The 21,663-nt window shown below is 39.8% G+C and overlaps 1 protein-coding gene across 2 annotated transcripts in view; it reads left to right on the forward strand.

Annotated features, from left to right (window-relative positions):
- Positions 1 to 20,549, forward strand: part of BMPR1A (bone morphogenetic protein receptor type 1A) — an 85,642-nt gene extending 65,093 nt beyond the window's left edge. For both annotated transcript variants that reach the window (XM_083146354.1, XM_083146353.1), the window contains 10 exons: positions 1,068 to 1,230; positions 3,087 to 3,189; positions 4,887 to 4,986; positions 5,855 to 5,957; positions 8,844 to 8,982; positions 9,070 to 9,262; positions 9,793 to 10,090; positions 12,379 to 12,554; positions 13,926 to 14,056; positions 17,772 to 20,549. In XM_083146354.1, coding sequence (XP_083002480.1) covers positions 1,068 to 1,230; positions 3,087 to 3,189; positions 4,887 to 4,986; positions 5,855 to 5,957; positions 8,844 to 8,982; positions 9,070 to 9,262; positions 9,793 to 10,090; positions 12,379 to 12,554; positions 13,926 to 14,056; positions 17,772 to 17,897 — 1,532 coding nt within the window. In that variant the 3' untranslated portion in view covers positions 17,898 to 20,549. The remainder of the gene's footprint in view (positions 1 to 1,067; positions 1,231 to 3,086; positions 3,190 to 4,886; positions 4,987 to 5,854; positions 5,958 to 8,843; positions 8,983 to 9,069; positions 9,263 to 9,792; positions 10,091 to 12,378; positions 12,555 to 13,925; positions 14,057 to 17,771) is intronic.
- The last annotated feature ends 1,114 nt before the right edge of the window (positions 20,550 to 21,663 follow it).

The following is a 21,663-nucleotide window of genomic DNA, read 5'->3' on the forward strand; positions in this document are numbered from 1 at the left end:
GCATAACCGCTTGGAACCCACTATAAATGTAACTTAATACAACGTCCACCATTCACTGCTTGTGCATGATGCCCCCTGTTAGCAGTATTTCACCCATCATGTAATATTCCTACCTGTATAATTATTGGTCTGTGTTCTCCGTAGTTTTGCTTGCCTCTGCTTTTTTTTTTTTTTTTTATAAGTATTCGTAATGTCTGGTGTTCCTGTTGAGAAACTGCACGTTAATACTTAATGTACAGTGCTATGCAATTTATCAGCATAGAGGATTTTCGAGTAATTGAAGAAATTAGTGTTTTCCCTTCATTAAATAACCTAAGAAGTCATTACTATGTAATGAGGCCAATTTACCTAATCCTTCCTGTTGCAGCTGTAACAGCGGTAAAACTAGTTTCAGTCTAATCAGATAAACCATCCAATATTCGTGTCCTGCAAGCTAGTCCTTTTGTTTTATACGGTTGCAGATGCACACGTGCGTTGAGAGGCCCAGCCTGCTTGTGGTGTCCATGCAATTGCTAGGAAATGTGTGTGTAGTTAGGAGTAATTGCAACAAAATGACATTCCTCATCTTGTTGCTCTTGTTACTAGTAGTGAGGCTCCACAGTTACAGCGACAAACGTGTGAAAATGGCCGTTTGCCAGCATACTTTTCCTAAAACGGCAACAATTGATTGTTGAAACAGTTTCTAGTGCAGTAGTGGGACACGTTATTACCAAAGGTGGCCTGGGGAACTTTCACATGTAGCCCCTTACAGTCTGACCTACTCTACTTTGTTGTAAAGTAGAAAATAAGTTATTAAGACTTAACGAAAACTACCCGACGTTGGTGTAACGTGGTCATTTATTGAAACCATGAATTACAAATCAAAAGAACTAAAGTGTAAGGTGTGTAATTTGCACTGTTGTCTTTGAGCCAATGCTGTATACACTATGCATGAAGAAAATTACAAATGTGATGGCTACCGAATTGCTTATGCAGGTGTGATGTCTTCAGTGTGAGTGTCAGTGTTGTACAAAAAACACATTCTGCCACAACTAAACATTGTTCTTTCTCCTGCTTGATTCATGCAGGTCAGAATTTTGACATCATGCCGCACAGAACTGGAATAAAATCAAACTCCGACCCTAAGAAGCTGGAGAATGGGGTCACGTTGGCACCAGAGGACACACTGCCATTCTTAAACTGTTATTGTTTTGGGTATTGTCCGGAAGATGCTACAAACAACACGTGCATGTAAGTCTCCTTAAGCATATCACATTTACATTATTACTTACTGAAGTATTTTTAGTAATGTGTCTGATTCTATGGTCTTGCAACGGTCCCAATGCACATGTGCCAATGTTCCTGTGCTAAACTGCTCGCATTGAGGACTCAGTGATTGGAAGAGGCCATTTCGGAGAGGTAATGTGATGTGTCTGTAAATATGCAGGTGTGGCGTGACCACTTTAGGGGCGTGTCTAGGAATGTGGCCTGCATAGCTACGTTACTGTGCAGCCAAGGAGCCACTTCCAGTCTATGTACCTTTGTTATACCTCAGTTCTGTCACTGAAAAAGTTTGATGCTGCATAGTCGTTGCAACTGGATCTGAATCGGGCCCAATAGTTTTGCAGCACTGACCTGTTCTTCTATCAGCATCTCTGCTGCTAGCCCTGAATCATGTTGTGGACGATACCTACAGTACCACCAACTCATAGTAATAGTCCGTCCATATTTGATATATAAGAGACCAAATACCTATTGTGACTTAAGTCCTTACTGTACATCAAGCATACCAACCTCAGTTCTCTAGGTATTTGTGATATCCATGCTTGAGCACAGGTGATTTTATCTGTACCTCAGTTACTTTGAATTAATTATCTGTGCAGAGGCCTGGATAAGAATATCATTATTCTTATTTATTTATATGGTGCCACAAGGATTTTGCAGAGCCGGAAATAGCATAGATGAGCAGAAAAATAAAATAAAGATGCCTCTTCAAATGGTCCGACAGCTATACGGCGGCTTCCCTACCATTGGATCACATTTGATACATTGTATGCAGTCACTGCATACGATGTATCGCATGCGATCCCATTCACAGGCCGGTTATATGAGAAATCCCTGTTCCAGCAGTGCTTAATCTCCAGATCTGACCCGATGCACACGGACTGTGTATCAAATCGGAAGTAAAGGGCATAAGATTTGATACGTTTCACACAATGTATTGGCCTGATTTGTCGAAATCGTGTGAAAAGCACCCAAATCGCACTAGTGCCTGGGCACCTTTAGTGTGCTTTGAGAGGAACAAGGCTGGGAATGCTTGCTACACATGATTTCAAAATACAGCATATGCTGCCATCTAGTGTATAGTACTAGTATTATCTGGTTTAAAGATCCACAAATGACCCAGATTTACTCAGATTTCTAGAACTCTTTTTATTTGGCTCACTTTGGACTGGGCTGATTTATTGTTTGGTTGATTACTCAGATTTTCTATATGATAATCTCTGGAAAAGAATTGCAATAATGATACTATTTTAATCACTGCTGTGGTGCTGTACCTTGGTAAAGAAAAAAAATGGAAACACTTGTACTAATACGCAGTTATGCAAGTGTCCAGTGGTGTTCACAATTCTGTATAATTTACAGTTGAGAAGTGGTTTGCAATCACTGGCAGTTTCATGATAGAGACTTGGGAGGTGACTTTTTAAAATGAGCTCAAAATGTTTGTTTTATATAACGCATAATAGAAAATAGTATGCTGCTGATCAGAATAATGATAGTAAACTCTGCAGTCTAGCATGGAGCAAAATTGAGGTGCTTAGCATAATTTTTGGCCAAAAAAAATACATTGGCCCACCAACCTTGATTACGAGACCTCCTTATCACCAAAGGCCACCATACAATTATGTGATTTGGGCCGATTTCACCCGATTCTGATGGATCGGGCTGAGAAATAAAATGAAATCTATAGAAATCCATACTTGATAAAACAAATACTGCATCAACTAGATTGTGATTTTTTTTTTCCTATTTGAAACTGTCCGTGACTTGTTTCAGTATTTTATGTTGAGCTGCTTAATAATCAATGTATAATGGATATATTGCAGAACTAATGGCCATTGCTTTGCAATAATTGAAGAAGATGATCATGGCGAAATCTCACTAACGTCTGGCTGTATGAAGCTTGAAGGCTCCGATTTTCAATGCAAGGTAAAATACTGCATGTACAAGTTAACAGGTGTGGGAGTTGGAACTGTATAATCCCACCTATGTGTTATAATGCTATGTAGACCTGTAAGCCAAGAGCCTTTTACTAAGCATTTCAGTCGTCCTATAGTTTTATAGTTTGAGACCAGCACTCTTTCTTAAGTCTTCATAGAAATACAGATTTCAGGTAGGTTGATAAACTCTAAAACAAACTCCTAAATAAAAATCCTATAAAACTTATAATTTTATCTTGCTTGCAAAGGTTCTCCAGTTGTTTTATCTAATTAGACTGGTACTACCTGTTTAATATAAATGCTGGAAATACCAGACCTTATGCCAAAGGGTTCGGACAATCTGTCCGAACCCTTGGCGACTCTGCCAACCTCACGGCATCGGAGAACGGAATTGCATACATTATATTATATATACATACATATGATATATTGTATGTGTCCCACTACCGGGCAGTTAAAGGGGCATCTCGTATGTGACTTCTTCCTTCAGAGAAGTTACATAGTGTATGGTTGCCTTTAGAGATCACAGTTTCCAGTTTGGAAGACATTGCGCAGTATTTAATGTGGCTGATTCGCCATGTTTTATGGCGATTTTGTGCTATTTTCGTGCTGTAAGGAGATTTTTTTTTTTTACTAAAACGGTGAATCACCCTATTCAATGACCAGATGGCGAATACATTTCAAGGTTTTTATCGCCATGATTCACGGAGTAGCAATCGCTATCTTTTTATGGTGAAGTGGAATGTGAACTTTTAAAATAAAGTGTTTTGTTTTTTACATTTGGTGTAAAAAAATCAGGAATTTTATTCTGAGGAGGGGCATGCTATTTTTATTCATGTGCTGTAAGCACATGAATATACCGTATATACTCAAGTATAAGTCGACTCGAATATAAGCCGAGGCACCTAATTTTACAACAAAAAAACTGGGAAAACTTATTGACTCAAGCGGGGTCCCTCACTCGAGTATAAGCCGAGGGGGGCTTTTTCAGCATTAAAAATGTTCTGAAAAAGTAGGCTTATACTCGAGTATATATGGTATATTTAATTTAAAAAAAAGTATTATTTTTTTTTTTTTACACAGAGCAGCCAGCAGGGGGCTGGGAGCCGAGCCGCTCATTAGATATTCATATATTCACTGCACCCGATCATTAAATATGCACGATCAGGTGTAGTGAATACCCGGTCCCCTGTTGGCTATCCCGGGGGGGCAGCCTGTGCTGCCTGGCTCCCGGGGAGCCCACCTCCCCCCCACAAACGTTCTGTGGCAGGCAGGGAGACTTCCATCTCCCTGCCTGCCGCCGTCCTCAGGCTCTCTGCGGCATCGCCGCAGGAGTTAAAATTCGCCGGTCAGTGGCAGTGAGCACCTGACTCGTTGAATACTTAAGCCGGCGAGGCTCCGGAACGCGGCGGGCAGTGGCGAATGTGCAGCGAATCCTAAACAGGATTCGCTGCACATCGTCAAAATTTTCATTGAATATTGCCCATTGTGTACTGTTGGGAGTCATATGTCCAAATGAGATCTAGTGTAAATGGAAGGGCACAAGCAAACTAGAAAGGTTCATTGCATAAATGTATATTTTAGGTTGGAATTTCTCTTGATGGCTACCACAGTAAAATAACCTCGTTATAAACTCATGGTTATCATGTAAGACTATAAATACTCCTTTTATTCTATTGCAAACAGGATTCTCCTAACGCCCAGTTACGAAGGACGATAGAGTGCTGCCGGACTGACTTCTGCAATAAAAATTTGCAGCCCACCTTGCCCCCCAATGGGAGACCAGGTAAAGTAATTCATCAGTATATTGCTTAACCTATAAAATGCTGCGTACAATAAACAATAGGAGCTAGACCAATCTAGATCAGGGCTTGTATTTAAAAACAAATGCATAACCTCTTAGTTTGTCACCTCTATATTGCCAACACCATATACCTTAAAACACGCTACATTTTCAGTTTAGAAGAGGAATATATTTCTATTAAATACCTGTAATATATTCTGTCAGACACCTGTAGAGTGGGCTCTATACACAATCTGCCATGCGAGAGCTCATTCTCCTTTCCAGTTGATACATTCTGTGCACTTTTTGACACTTTTTGCTAAAAGCGCCTTTAATTCTGATACTCCACGATATGTCTGGGAATGTACAGTACCTGGCGACTCTTAATCTTGGTACACCACTGGATGATTAGTCACCTGGTCCATGGGATTGGTCTAACATATCGGGGAATTTTATGTAGTGGGTACCCACTAGGAGGATGCGTGCTCCCACAACCTCCTTTATTGTTCCTACACTGCATGCAGGAAGGAAGGGCGATGTCGTTGGTGAGGACCATGCAGCAGAATGTACTGTAGCATAGCCCCTCTGCACTTTCTGATGCCGGGTTAGGTAAACATCTTATATTGTATACCCAGCTTTACTTTCTACGAAGCACTTGCTTATCTTTATGTCCATTCTTTATTATCGCCAGTAGCTTGAACAATGTAATTGAGTTATATAGAATAGCTCAGTAGGTACATAGTACCGGCAGACTTTCATAGTCTTTAAACTTTGAAAATGGGAACAAAATTCAAATTTTTAATGGTGTAAATATAAATGCACTACACTTGGTTTCTAATAAGTGTGACTAACTCATGCTTTATCTTTGCAGAAGGAATTTTTGGCAGAAGTGCACACCTCCTTGCTCTTATAATATCCATTGTGGTCTGCTTATTAATCATGATGATCTTCATCCTTATCCCCTGTGTCTACAAGTAAGATTCTTATTGATGCAAGCTTGTCTACTATGACAATTAATATATATATATATATATATATATATATATATATATATATATATATATATATATATATATATATATATATATATAATGTCAAGTAATTTAAAAGTATATAAATGTTACAATTTTAAATGTATTTTGTGAAGCAAAGTATAGAAGATCTAAAAAAAAAGTTTAATATTTTTTTTTTAGTTTCGATGGCTATAATATGTTTTTGACGTTCTGCACTAGTAGTTTGCAATATAGAAGGGGAATTCGATTAGCCGTGGTAAATTACCGTATCTGATTGCGATGGGGGTTCATTTAGTTGTCCCTGGTAGGTGGCACTATCAGCAGAGATTTGTTTCACTTACCATTTTTTCTTGACCGCTCTTTCGGAAACATGTGGATACGGTTAAATTTAACCTCCAAAAAAATAGATTTAATGGAATTCCCCGAAAAAAACAATGGACAGATAAAATTGCAAAAAAGCATTTTATTTACGCTAAATTAACACCAACATTTTTAAAACCCCTGCTACGCCATCTAAGGGGTGTATTTAATGTCAAAGGGAGATGTGACAGAGAGCAGTGCTGCCTGCTCGCTGTCACAACTCGCCCTGTCAGTATTTAAGTGACCCCCCTGCATACGCCAATTCCCCCTCGCTCCTTTTTTATATACAATTTATAGTCTAAATAACCTCACTTAAGTTTTGCTTTTGCCCATTCGTCACCGCTTCTCCTTTTTGTGTGTGTGTGTGTGTATCAGTGGCGTGCGGTGGGGTGAGGCACAGCCTTTCCTGTCATACTAACGTGTATGCCGGAGTTCTGAGTTTATTAAGTATGTCAAAAATCCAAAGAATCAATAAAAAATATCTTATTTTTATTATTGTAATAATTTTTCTAGTCAAAACACTGGAGTAACAAGTCTATGGCAGGGGAGGCAGTGCCTCGCCTGGCTACCTTTTCTGCACATCTCTTATTAAAACTCAGCAAATCTCCAGCAGTACACACTGCTGCACATGTGTATAATGCCAGCATGTACCCATGAGCTCATATATTGTGTGCAAACCTGGCTCTGGTACTCACTGCACGTCCCTGGTGTGTGTGTGTGTATATGTATATGTGTGTGTGTGTGTGTGTGTGTGTGTATATATATATATATATATATATATATATATATATATATATATATATATATATATATATATATATATATATATATATATATATATATATATATATATATATATATATATATATATATGAGAAAAGGAGGGGGTTTTCCAGAGGGCGCTAATCAATAACAATCAGGTGCAGATCGGTTTATACCGTTTAATATAAAAGTGGTAAAAATACCCTTATTTGGGGTATCACAAATATATCAGATATACACATATACATAAAAACTGCTTAATACAAAACAAGGCACATATGCTTGTACAGGTTCGCATGAATAATGTTCGATTCAGTGAGAAATGGCCCAACGCGTTTCGTCAGTTCCTGACTTCATCAGGGGCAGAGAGCATAGCCAGTAGACACTATACGTGTCCTATATCAAATAGAATCTGAAGGCATAGATTTCATAGTATAATCCGATGATTTTTCAATATTCGGGATCAAACAGAGGTGTCTCTTAAGTATCACAGCAGGTAGTTCAAAGATAAAAGTCACAGCAGGCAATTTGAATAGATATCACAACAGGTAATCCTGATGTATAATCTCATCAGTATATAGAGATCCTAGAATAGCAGCCTGCAGCAGGGTATCACTTTGGTGATACCCTGCTGCAGGCTGCTATTCTAGGATCTCTATATACTGATGAGATTATACATCAGGATTACCTGTTGTGATATCTATTCAAATTTCCTGCTGTGACTTTTATCTTTGAACTACCTGCTGTGATACTTAAGAGACACCTCTGTTTGATCCCGAATATTGAAAAATCATCGGATTATACTATGAAATCTATGCCTTCAGATTCTATTTGATATAGGACACGTATAGTGTCTACTGGCTATGCTCTCTGCCCCTGATGAAGTCAGGAACTGACGAAACGCGTTGGGCCATTTCTCACTGAATCGAACATTATTCATGCGAACCTGTACAAGCATATGTGCCTTGTTTTGTATTAAGCAGTTTTTATGTATATGTGTATATCTGATATATTTGTGATACCCCAAATAAGGGTATTTTTACCACTTTTATATTAAACGGTATAAACCGATCTGCACCTGATTGTTATTGATTAGCGCCCTCTGGAAAACCCCCTCCTTTTCTCATTTCTATTCTGGGTCTTGCCTAACAGAGGACCCCCCAGAGGTGCTGCTTCCACTCTCTTGAGCGCAGAAAGGGTACCCCCATTTTGCTATATATATATATATATATATATATATATATATATATATATATATATATATATATATATATATATATATATATATATATATATATATATTTGTATAATATAAATGTAGTGTGCAATGAATGGAAAGATTTATTTGAAATGGATCATGGTGCAGTGAATTTGTATAAAAATTCTGCAAGGTATTTTCACAAATGCTTAAATTAAAGTGTCAGTTAGGAAACAACAAATATTAGTAGTTGGGAAAATGCATTACATTTAAAATATTGGAACATTACTTGAAATTAATTTGAAAAAAGTTTCTTTAGAGGAGAAAAAAAAAGATCATGACAATTTGTACCAAGCATCACTTTTTTTATTTATTTGCTCAAATAATTTTTGATGACCATTTTAAAATAGATGCAAATTTGCCAATAATTACTAATCCTATACCTGTGTATGCAGTAAACTTGGTCCTACCACGTGAGCTATTAGTGTTGTACAGTAGAACATTTATAAATAATATGTATTTTACAGGCATAAACTGACATCTCAGAGAATGCTCTATAATAGAGATTTGGAACAAGATGAGGCATTTATACCATCCGGGGAGTCATTAAAAGCTCTCATTGACCTGTCGCAGAGTTCTGGTAGTGGATCAGGGCTCCCTCTGTTGGTAAGTTACAATGATCTCCTACTTGCTTGGATATTTCACTACCGTTATGATAGAGAGTTTAGTGAAATACTCCTTTTGTCTTTGCAGGTCCAGAGAACAATCGCTAAGCAGATCCAGATGGTGAAACAAATAGGAAAGGGAAGGTATGGCGAGGTTTGGATGGGAAAGTGGAGAGGCGAAAAAGTGGCTGTGAAGGTGTTTTTCACTGCTGAAGAAGCCAGTTGGTTCAGAGAGACGGAAATTTATCAAACTGTGCTTATGCGACATGAAAATATTCTAGGTAAGGGGAACTTCAGCTAGTAAGTATGTAGTCCTCTTTATGTACCATGTTGAGTCTAAAGGCCCATACACACTGGGTGATTTTGAGCTGAAAGCAACTCAGTTTTGTTGGCTCAAAAGCCGCCTAGCGTGTACGGCCCAGCGATGAGTGCTTATGTGCTGCTATTACCAGCTAATAAACGACGGGGTGGACGGCTTTGGTATGGAAAGTCGCCCACCCCTGTGAACATCGCTCCGTGCGTATCCACTGAGCGATTTTCAGTCCATCGAATTTTTATTTATTTTTTTACCCATCATTGCTGTCCATACACGCTGGGCAAAATCGGCCGGTGTGTATGGACCTTTAAATTTGTTGAGTGATTAAAGAAGTTCATCCTACATTTGCTCGGTCAGCCATACTTAGTACATCACTTATATACCTTATTTTAGTAATTTATCTGTGAAATAATGGCTTATGTACAGTATTATTATCGCTGCAAATGACTAGCTTTATTGACCTGTATAAAAATTAATATTTCATGTCTTTTGCAGGTTTCATAGCTGCTGATATTAAAGGGACTGGTTCATGGACACAAATGTACCTGATCACAGAATATCATGAGAATGGTTCATTATATGATTTTCTAAAGTGTGCCACTCTGGATACAAGATCCTTACTCAAACTGGCTTATTCTGCGGCCTGTGGTCTATGCCACTTGCACACTGAAATATATGGTACTCAGGGAAAACCGGCAATTGCTCACAGAGATCTGAAAAGTAAGAATATCCTGATAAAGGAAAACTGGACCTGCTGCATTGCTGACCTGGGACTCGCAGTCAAATTCAACAGGTACTTGTCTAAAAATAATTCCAGCACTTTAATATCATGCGACATTACTGAGGTTTCCTTGCAGGGTAGGCCATTGGTTTGGACTCTAAAGTCCCCCATCCACTAGATAGATTTGGCCTGTTTTCTTCAGATTCAGATGGATCTGACAGAGTTATCTAAAAAAAAAAGGGAAATCTGAGATCCCTTATGGAACCTACACTTAGGCCGCTATTCATGTATTTTTAGAAAAATCGCTCAGAAAATGCCTGAAAACACATGTAAATCTATTTAAATGCGCGGCCCCACCAGACTGAATCCGGCAGCGATTAATAACCTGCATGCAGGTGTTGAATCGGTCACAGCCAGTGTTCTCAATGGAGAACACGGACACCTCGCTCAGCACACAGCGCTCTGCAGTAGGAAGTAGGTTCGCTTAGAATACTCGTCGGCCCATTAGATCAGATGTACGTCTGATAGTGTGTACACACGGTACTTTTTGCCTTCCGATGTTGACGATATAGTCAACATCGGATTGGAATCGGATGCAGATCGCAAGGTTTTTAACCCTTGCGATTCCGATGCGCGTTCACGTATCGCAAGGCAGAAAGTCTTGTCTGCCTTGACTATATAGTGCAGATCTGCACTATATAGTCGGACTTGTATGCAAATCGGATGTGCCTTGCGATCTGATTCCGATCGGATCGTGGATAGTATCTTAAGGCACATCTGACTGTGTGTACACACCTTGAGTCTCAGATCCATCTGACAAAAAAAATCTTAGCTGCTGCACCAAAGATCCATCTGATCTGAAGCTATCAGGGGACTATCATAGATCTGATCAGATGTATCTGAAGTGAATTGAGTGAAAAATTAGCCTAGGGTCAGATCACATTCTTGGGAGAGTTCAAGGGAAATCTGATGAGATTTGTAGCTTTAGATATGTCTGCGAGCTTCCAGTTTTTGTACATCAGCTTGCCACGCTCTGAGGAATAAAAGCACATTGATAGGGAAGCTAGTTATGGCTCAGAGAATAACATACTGCACTAGCATGGTAATGTATTGAAGTATTGGACTGGCCTGAATGGCTAGGATTATGGGTAGAATGTCTACAAATGGGTTATTGCTGGGTTGCAGGAGCATTAGTGGCCCAGGACAGCTCATTATGTTACTGCCCCATGGCCAACAGAACTTTAAAGAAAAAACCTTATGGGAAAAGGGCATCTGGTAGGTGCACATGCTTGAGGAGCATAACATCATTCAAAGTACACACCATAAGACAAGGCAACCAAGCAGATGTAGATGAAGATGTATTGAATGCATGAGAATTACACTGAGCAGTTTGGCATCTGGTTGTATTGTGTATATCACACAATCACACCTGATCATGTACATTTGCAGTTGCTTGCACTGGAGGAACAAATCCTTTTACTGTGTCCTCAAGGATAAGATGCTTGTGTGTTTATAGCTGTGTACACTCGGGGGAGATGTATTACTCTGTGTCTCCTGTTCATCAGCCACCAGAGATGGTCGCTGATGAAAAAGAAACTGCCGGGGGATCCTGGCAGTGGAAATCAGCTGGTCGCAGGAGCATGTTCCTGCGACTAGCGATCACTACGGGGGAAAAAACGGGAGCGCGCACCCGGCGATATATCGCCGGTGCACACTCCCATCACGCGCAATATGGTCGCTCGCTATTTCCAGAGATATTTTCAATAATCGCCCCTGTGTGTACGCACCTTATTTCTAGCAGCAAATTTCTACTTAAGAGGCGTGGAGACATTATTAATAGGATTTCTCAATGAGAAAGTAGACTGATTTTTCCTCTGTGTTATTTATTAGTGCAGATTTCCCATAAGTATTGTTTTACTTTTTTTTGCCACGAATACAGGCAATGTTATTTCTATGTATGTGATAGTAGTGTTTGATATCCTCACCACTTAGTGTTTCTATATTTAATTATTGGTCACTACCTGTGTTGTAAGCTTTATAAAATGTCTTCGTTGTTGAGGAAAAAGAAGTTCCATTAGCATACCTCTCATCTTGAACCATTCCAGGCGGGACACAATGCTCGACTTCTGGACTTCCCTGTTAGTTTGATTGTCATCACCTGTTTTAAACCGGTTAATGGATAAGAAAGGTGTTTCACCACAGGTGATGGCCATCATAAATTAAGAGGGAAGTCCAGGAATAGAGCATCGTGTCCCTCCTGGAGAGGATCATGATGGGAGGTATGTATTAGTAATCTTCTAATACAATGTCCCTGGGAGAAACCTCAGCCAGTCATTGCCTTACTTTCCTTTTCTTGCCAGTGATACCCATGAAGTGGATATTCCCCTGAACACCCGTGTGGGCACAAAGCGTTACATGGCACCCGAGGTTCTAGATGAAAGTTTGAATAAGAACCATTTCCAAGCTTATATAATGGCTGACATCTATAGCTTTAGCTTAATCATTTGGGAAATGACCCGTCGCTGCATCACTGGGGGTGAGTTTTATGTGTGTCAGAGTGAATGGTGTGGGGTCGCTACTGAAAGGATGTGCCGGCAATGTCACGGTAAAAACTCTTGTTTAACAAATAACAAAAAGATACACATAATTCCTTGACCTAATTTTTCGGTTTTGAATGTTTATATTTTAAAGACAGAACACTGGGCATGATTCAGAGATGTAGGCATAATGCATTGGTGGCTGCAGTCCTGTACGCAGTGAATGTGCAAAAATATACTAGTACAACTCCCCATAACCATCCCCACCCAGTCCCTGGCTGTCAATCACTTTGCAAATAAATCCTTACAGTGGCACTGCAAAAGAACCCTGGCACATGCGCAGTGTGACCTTCATATATGTGCAGTCATCAGATAATCACTCCACTCCTTAAATAACAGCATTGCCCTCAAGTGAATCGTACACTCTGCATTTACTTTGCTCTGAATATCTTAGTTTATCTATGTTTCATTATTGCTCGTTTGAAATCTGCACTTACAGGCAGCTAGGAATAAAAGCATCACTTACCTAGGGTACCCTCATTGATAACACAGGTGTGTTGTATGCTTCCATGTGTTTTAGGCTCTTGAGTTGTCTCCGTAGCTTTACTGGTGGCTTGGTGAAACTGCTCAGTTGTAATCATTTGGACTGATGAGAACCATAATCATTCAGATCGTTACACGGCCGTTATCGGCAGAACGGGCCCGACAGCTTCTGAAGTCGGGCCCGTTCTGCCGTGATCCCGCTTTAATGCTGTCGCTAAAGACAGCATTGAATATTGAGCCGTCGCTGTTTCCACCGTCGAGAATAGCGGCGGCACATTGAATACCTCCCTATGGGGGGATGCTCTAACATCCGCGCCCCCTTACCGCCGCACATCGCCTACATAATTATTGCATATGCTTTAACATATGCTATAATTATGGCAAAGGACAGCTCTTGCGTTAAGAGCTGTCCTTTGCGGTGAGAGACAGCGGGTCCCATCGGGACCTGGCGGCTCCCCCCTCCCTCCCTTAACCAGCGCTGCTGCGCCGGGCTCTCCTCCTCCCTGAACCCGGAAGAGGCTCATAGTGCAGGCAGGAGGAGGTCACAGGTCCGGGCAGCACTGTGCTGCCCGGACACAGGTGAGGCCGGGGCGGCGGTGGGTCGCGGTAGAAGCCCATAGGCTTCTATGGGGCATTGTCACATTTTTCTGCCTATGCCCCCCGTCACGATAACCCGGCGATAACGGGGTTTTTACCGCATTTTTTAGTTTATAGAATCTCCCCCTAAGTCACATTGAGTCCGGATACGGACACTGTAACTTAAACCTCAGGCAGTTCATTGCATTCAGTTCTAAATTAAACATTTCTCATTTACACTTCTTTCCTAGGTATTGTTGAAGAGTATCAGTTGCCATATTATGACATGGTGCCTCATGACCCATCCTTTGAGGACATGCGAGAAGTTGTGTGCATGAAATGTTTACGGCCCACAGTGTCAAACAGGTGGAATAGTGATGAAGTAAGTGTGTCTCGCAGCCATAGAGTCTGATGCATGCTAGTTTAAGTCCTCAAAGTCATTGTTTTTGTTCGAACAATATGTATCCCCCCCCCCCCCCCCCCCCATATCGCACCCAGGTAAATGTTATTGTTCCGCCTTTCCTTGATTTTTCAAACAGGTCTGTTTAATTAAATTATTACTTTGAAGGCTTTTCACCCTCCTAATGTGCATTACCCATTATTCAGTTATTAGTATATTATACTGTAGCTATTATACTGTAGCCATGTTCTCTAATATCTGGTTAAACCACACACAAAAATAAAGCAAGGCTTTTTATTATACAGTTTACCTTTTTGTCTGTGCATTATGATGCCATCAACTTTATGATGGTTCTCACCATAAAATGCATCAAACTATCATCATTTAGAAAATATAGTGTAATATTTACCAGCTTTGTTGCACCATTTTTTCTGCAACCTACTAGAACCCATGGCTGTCAGGTCCATTAGAGGCCTCTTTAAAGAAACCTGTAGGCCTGATTCTGGGTCACGCATAAGTTGCAATGCACATAGATCGCGCTGATTTCAGCATACTGCGCACCGGCCAAATAAATAAATCTGCCTTTGTGCATACACCTGATCAGTGTTACACTATGTTTGGTTCATCTCCTTTGTTTTATGATACCATCCTTGACTATTGAGATCTGATCGTCTCAGGAGAACTACAGATCCCCTGGGCATTTATCATTTGTTCAGAGGCGGAGAAGAGGAGTCACCCATCCCCTGCCAAGGATGTTGTACCTCTTATGTTTGAGCACCAGGAAGGGAGCAGATCTGGGTGTATTTCTATACACTTCCTCTATTGAACTATCTCTCTGTGGTGTGGGGTCACCACATTTTGTGTTTCCCATCCCCATCTGCCTAACTTTCTATTTTTTCATAAACCAGAGATTGCTAGTATGTCCAATTTGACGGAGCACACTAACCCTGATGTGGTCATTATTAATTAATTTATTTATTTAAGTTACAGTTTCTTCTATAGCGCAGCATATTCTGTTGCTAGCAATTTATTGCCCAGTTTCTCCTTTTCATCAGCGACCAGAGATAGTCGCTGATGAGAAGGAACCTCTGCCGGGGGAGGCGCAGCGATTAGAATGGGGCTGAAACCGGGAGTGCGCACCTGACGATTTATCATCAGGGCACACTCCCATCACTGGCAATATGGATGCCAGCGACCATATTCCCAGCGATTTCAGCCCCTATCGGCCCCGTGTGTACACAGCTTAACACCGTAGTGATCAGTATAAGAAGGATACCCAGGTGTGGCTGTAATCCAGTTTGGGGAGACACTGTTGTCTGGGGCACACCTTTACCATTTCAGTCATTTTTGCTGATTTTTTTCTTAAAACGATTCTCGGCTATATTCTGTAATTAGTCCTGGTACAAGCATTTGTTTATTTGATGTGTTTAATGCAGATTCTAAAAGTCTTTAAATGTGTTTTAATGCTAATAGTCTATAAAACCAATAAATGAAGGAACTTGCCCTATTCACACTCACAAGAGATCAATTCATTGCCTTTTGTCTATTTCAACATTGCCTGCAGCTTCCAGAAGTATTGATGCTTTGTATAACTAAATGGACTTCAGCAGGACAGTGCATTAAGGACATCGTTCTGGTCCTGCATGAAAGTGTTTTTTGACACGTTAATGAAAGTGTCTCTAATGCTCCGTTAAAGGGAGAACAAAGTGCTGTAATGTGTCTTGCTTCTAATGAGAACTGTTTTTTTAATACCCACTTCTACTTGCGCTAAGTTAATGGTTTTGTAATATATTATTACATTGTTTTAATGCTGTGCATGTAGTCAGCCAGTTACTGACTGTCTGAAGGCTCTGTTAATGTAAGAAAAAGAAGCAGGACACTCGCTACCCTTTTACCAATCATTTTGTTTGGAACCCAAGGATGAATAGCTTTCTGTGCTGTGGGGCTGTAAACCATTAACTTTTTTTTAATATATTTCAACATACAGTATTATCTGAGATGTCTATGTACTAAACCTTGGACAGAGAGAAAGTGGGTGGAGATAAATTACCAGCCAATCTGCTCCTAACTGCCATGTTACAGGCTGTGATTGAAAAAGGACAGACTTATGCTGTGTACACACGGTCCGATTTCCTTTCCGATGTTGACGATATAGTCAACATCGGATCGCCATCGGATGCAGATCGCAAGGGTTTTAACCCTTGCGATCCCGATCCGATCCCGATGCGCGTTCACGTATCGGAAGCCAGAAAGTCTTGGCTGCCTTGTCTATATAGTGCAGATCTGCACTATATAGTCAAGATAGGATGCAAATCGGATGTGCCTTAAGATCCTATCCACGATCCTATCTGATCAGATCGTGGATAGGATCTTAAGGCACATCTACCGTGTGTACACACCTTTACTGTGCTCCAGACCTAAATGTTGTTCGCGCTTGTAGGGTGAAAGGTCTTCTCAAGGAGTTTGGAACACTTAGGTGGATTTTTAGCTTTGCTCATAGTAAATGATGATCAGGTACAGTTGATGCTCCAGACATTACCCTCCCATCATGGAAAGCACATTCAAACTATTTTGGATGAATACATAATCCAGCATTATTTTGTATATCTCATTTTTGGAGAGAATGGTTAAGACATGGTTTATGAGTGTTGAAACTAGGTGTTACGGTTTGCAAGATTGTTGTGGTTGGTAAATGTAAAGCTGGCCACACATCAGACAATATTTTAATGATGTGACCCAATTCCAATGGATTTGGACTTTAAAGTTGTCGCACCGTCCAGTGTGCGTTCCGGTGAGTCGATCATCATATCTTTAACTTGGTCTTGCACGCAGCTCAAATTGATATAGTCCACGATTTTCAGCGCATTGGGCAGTGTGTACCGCACTACCTACATTATACCCAATATATCGTTAACGACCGAATGATGCACATTATATCATTATGTCTTTTGTAAGTTTGCACTATGTACTGTAGTTTGCAGAGTAGTTCAAGGGAAATCGTTTATTGTATTTTGTGCACCTCATCTAGTGTATACCCAGCATTAGTAATCATATTTTGATTGCTTGGTACTTTGTCTCTCTCCACTTTATTTCTCTCAAGGGCTTAGTACAGCTGCCCCTGTGAGTCAGTTTGAGTCCGTAGTAGAAGCTAGACTAATTTTTATTTTTTTAATATTGTGGTAAGTGGCAACATTTCTTTTTTTTTTGGACATTTCTGTTTAAAATAGTAAAATAAGTATTTTCATGTGTTCATTTATGTAGTAAAAGCTGTGTATGTTATACAACAAATTATTGGGTTATCTTTCTTGGAAAGAATTCAAATCCATCAATCTTTAGAAGATGCATGGGGAAACCAAAGGAGTAAACCAGCAATGCCCAAACCATGGCCCTCCAGCTGCACATCCCAGCATGCCTTGCCATAGTTTTAGCATTCCCTAATAGCAAAACTGTGGCAAGGCATGTTGGGAACTGTGGTTTCACAACAGCTAGAGAACCATAGATGGGACATGCCTGGTGTAAACCAAACCACTTCGACACAGTTTCATTAGCTGTGGTAGTTTATTGGTAGCTGGTACATTGTAAGGGAAGATGGTGGAAGTCCAAATCCTGCGATAAATATCCCCCAACATGCGCTCTATTGACATTTGATACTTTGTTTATGAAGTTGTAATGACTTTTTTTGTTTTTTTATCTTCAGTGCTTGAGGGCAATCTTAAAGCTTATGGCTGAATGTTGGGCTCAAAATCCAGCGTCCCGTCTCACCGCTCTAAGGATCAAAAAGACGCTTGCAAAGATGGTAGAGTCTCAAGACGTCAAAATTTGACAGTGGAAATATCTGTCTCCAGCGATAGGACTCTGAACAGAGGGAGCAGAGTGCAAGAGGGGGCAACTGAAACTTCAGCTTTTCCTACCTGTGGCATTTTGCTGGCTGCTATATACTGAACTCAATACAGTACTATGTAGAATATTGTGTCGAGGGCAACTCCTCAACATTGGGAGCCTCTGTCTATGTCAGATCAGAAATATTTTTGTTTTTATATTTTATCAAGACTTCTATCTGATTTTAAAGCTCCAGATGAATGAATTGCATGTTCAAGTTATATTGCTTTCTGTGAAAGCAGCAACCAAGATTAAATCGGTTTTTATTTTATTTTTTACTTTTTTGTTTTTTTTTGATTGCGTACACACCCTGCACCCTGGTGGATGGTGGAGAAGAAACGTGAACATTGCCTTTGTAATCCTTTTACCTTTCGTGCTTAAAGCGAGGAACTTTTTATTGTGCCAGAAGTCATCATTTTGCCTTGTTTCAAAATTCAAATTATTTTTATTTTCCTTTTTTATGAACCCATTAAAATGCCAAACATATTCTTGATATTACTCCTAAGCTTCCTTTCTTCACCATAGAGACACCACAGAACTTTCGGCAAGAGCGAACTTCATATTCACATTGAAGTAATACGAGCTTTGTTTAATTTTCTCTTCTATCATATGGTCTAAATGTCTGATAAAGAATTTATGACTTAAACACAATTTGATTCTGTGAGTGAAGGTTGAGGAAATCTCACAAGACTTTAAAAATATTGTACCAAACAGTGTAGCAGTAAATACAAATAGCTAATCACAAACTTTTATTTTTTTTGTTGCTAGTTTGTGTAAAAACAAAATGTATAAACGGATATGTATCTTATGATTATAATGAAGACCGAAATTGGAAGTCGGGGAAAAAAAAGCAAAAAGTAAACAAATGTATTTTATTTAGTGCCACACACAAGCCATGTATTATGCAAAGAAATTATTTTGTTATATTTATAAGGTTTTTTTTTCTGTGCTGAATGCTTAAAAATGTAACTTGATTGTTTGGTGAACTTTGCTATGACCCAATAATGTGTCATAATTAGTTCTATACAGAGAACCATTAACACTTTAAGTGTTGCTTTTAATTGTCTGCCAAACTGAAAAGACTCTGCCAAAGCAAAACTATTCAGTATGGATTAAAATATGGCTGACCATCATTGATGGTTAAACACTAATTGTGCCATTAGTGGTTAAGAAAATAATCTACAGTGAATCGATGGTCACCCCTGCTGCGAGTATGGATCATTGGGTAGACAGCAGGATGGTCAACAAGCAATTAGGTCGATATGCAGGAAGGTTGACAGTCAAAAGGTCGACATTGGGTTTTTCACATTTTTTTTGGTCCCGAATTTCTACACAGTTGACATGAACACTGAAACGTAGCACCGCATTCCCTCACATGGCTCGCTACGCTTGGCACACTATTTTATTCACCCACCATGCCCTAGTGGATGGTAGGGCATGAAATGCCACCTGTCGGCACATGTCGGCTCAAAAAAAATGTGAAAAACCACATGTCTACCTTTTGACTGTCGGCCTGACCCACATCGTCCTGACCCATGTCGACCTTAATGCATGTCGACCTAGAGACCGTATACCTCTTCTGTGGGGAACAACAGTGTTTAGGCCTATCACGGAAGGGGCAGAGCGTATCAGGCGGAGCAGAGGAGAAATAAATCACAAACAATCGCTGCCTCGCCTGCTATTTATGGCGTAGAACCGTCAGATTTGTTGCACAGATGACAAAACAGTCTACCATTGGTGGCTGTCAACCATTGATAATTGACAGTCATATTTACACTAAAGTTTTTCCAAAATAATCTCACCACTAATGGAAGTCTAATCATAACGCATTCCTGCTTACAGTTTTTTCATCTAGGTAAAAAAAAAAATGTAGATTTGAATTAAAAAACTAAATGAAAACCCATAAATGCAGAATGGAATATGAGAGATAAACAACCAGCCAATCAGCTCCTGCCTGTCATTTTTCAAACCCATCTTCTGATGTGGCAGTTAGGAGCTGATTTTCACTTCTTGAAGCTTGATACATCTGGCCCATAGAGAGATGTGCATAAAAATAAAATTCATGAGACTTTCAATAAAATCACCATTGATGTAATGGAAATAGATGTGGCTGTCATCTATTTTTTCATTTGCATCAATCCCGTTATCTATACCGAATAGCCAGATTATTGCTCAAATGGGTGCCTTCAAATTAGGCATCTGTCGTAGAAAATGATTGAATTAGCCAATGAATTTGGAAACTAATGTATATACCTACAAGCAAACCTGTCCCCCAAATCTCAGACTATTAAATTGTCCTACGCCTAGTGCTTTCTGTGTCTAGAATTCCATATATTGTAAATGCTTTTTTATATAAAACAATATGGTGTCCACGCACCTTTTAAGTGCTTTTACCTTGTGTCTTCAGTTATGCTTCATTTTATTAAATTGCCTTAAGGAAATGAATCGTAATATCCATTGGAATGGCAATATAACATTGGGTCTTATTCTATAGAACCATACATGGAAACTAAAGAGGACTGTTTTCAAAGTAGCACAGTCTGTATGCAATTATTGTTGCTATAATTCTTATTAAAAAAAAATGTTACACATGAAAGTAATATGTCTATCTTTTCTACTGGAACATTCTGGGGTATACACGAAGCAGGGATAAGCATAGAGAAGTGAGCCAGTGCAGAAGTTGCCACCAATCAGCTTTGTAATCATGTTTATCAAGTGTATTCTATAAAATTATACAGCAGCTGATTGGTTGCCACTCTTTTTCACTGCCTCATAAATAGACCCCTATACAGTATCAAATATTTTATGTGGCTCAACCCAATCTATAATGGCATATACAGTCTTCTTCATTGATCTTCATATATGACAACATAAGCTAAAGGGGCATACACACTGGGCAATTTTAGCCCATTTTCTAATCAATCTGACTAGATCGCTTAGAAATTAAGCACAAATTGCTTTGTTTGTATGACCCTAAATGATGGGGATGTGCGTTCCCGCACGTCGCCATCGCCTGATCAATCTTGACTACATGTAGTCAAGATCTAGTCAAATCACCAGTTTCTACTCGGAGAACACTGGTTAGCACAGTTCGCCCATACACATGGACAATTTTGCAAGCCCTGTGTACTGAGCGATCTGACTAGACTAGATCGCTAAGCACACCAGGATTAAGCAATTTGGGGTCTCTGCATAAGAGCCTAATAAAGTGTATAATGGTCTAATCCTCAGGTTCCCAAACACTGTCCTCAAGGCAAGTCTAGGTTTTAAGGATAACCATGCTTAGATACAGGTGAATCATTATTTCCATGAACATCTTTTTTTCTCAGACATAGCTATCCTTAAAACCTGGACCATTAGGGTGCATTGAGTACCAAGTTTGGGATCCTCTAGTGCAGACATGTCCAAACTGTGGCACTCTAGCTGTTGTGAAACTACACATTCCAGCATGCCTTGCCATAGTTTTAGCATTCCCTAATAGCAAAACTGTGGCAAGGCATGCTGGGATGTGCACTTTCACAAAAGCTGGAGGGCCATAGTTTGGACATGCCTGCTCTAGTGTAATACATTAGCCAAATTAGCAGAAGCATTTGAAATATCTTGTTTAGAGTGATCACTTAATATACTCCTGAAAATGTATGAACACTTTGATGTTGGAATTACGAGGATCTCAGTAATAGAACGTGTATGATTTAAGCCCTGGCAAACGT

Source organism: Crinia signifera, chromosome 6 (assembly GCF_055691185.1).
Source record: "Crinia signifera chromosome 6, ASM5569118v1, whole genome shotgun sequence".
In the NCBI taxonomy this organism is placed as follows: Eukaryota; Metazoa; Chordata; class Amphibia; order Anura; family Myobatrachidae; genus Crinia; species Crinia signifera.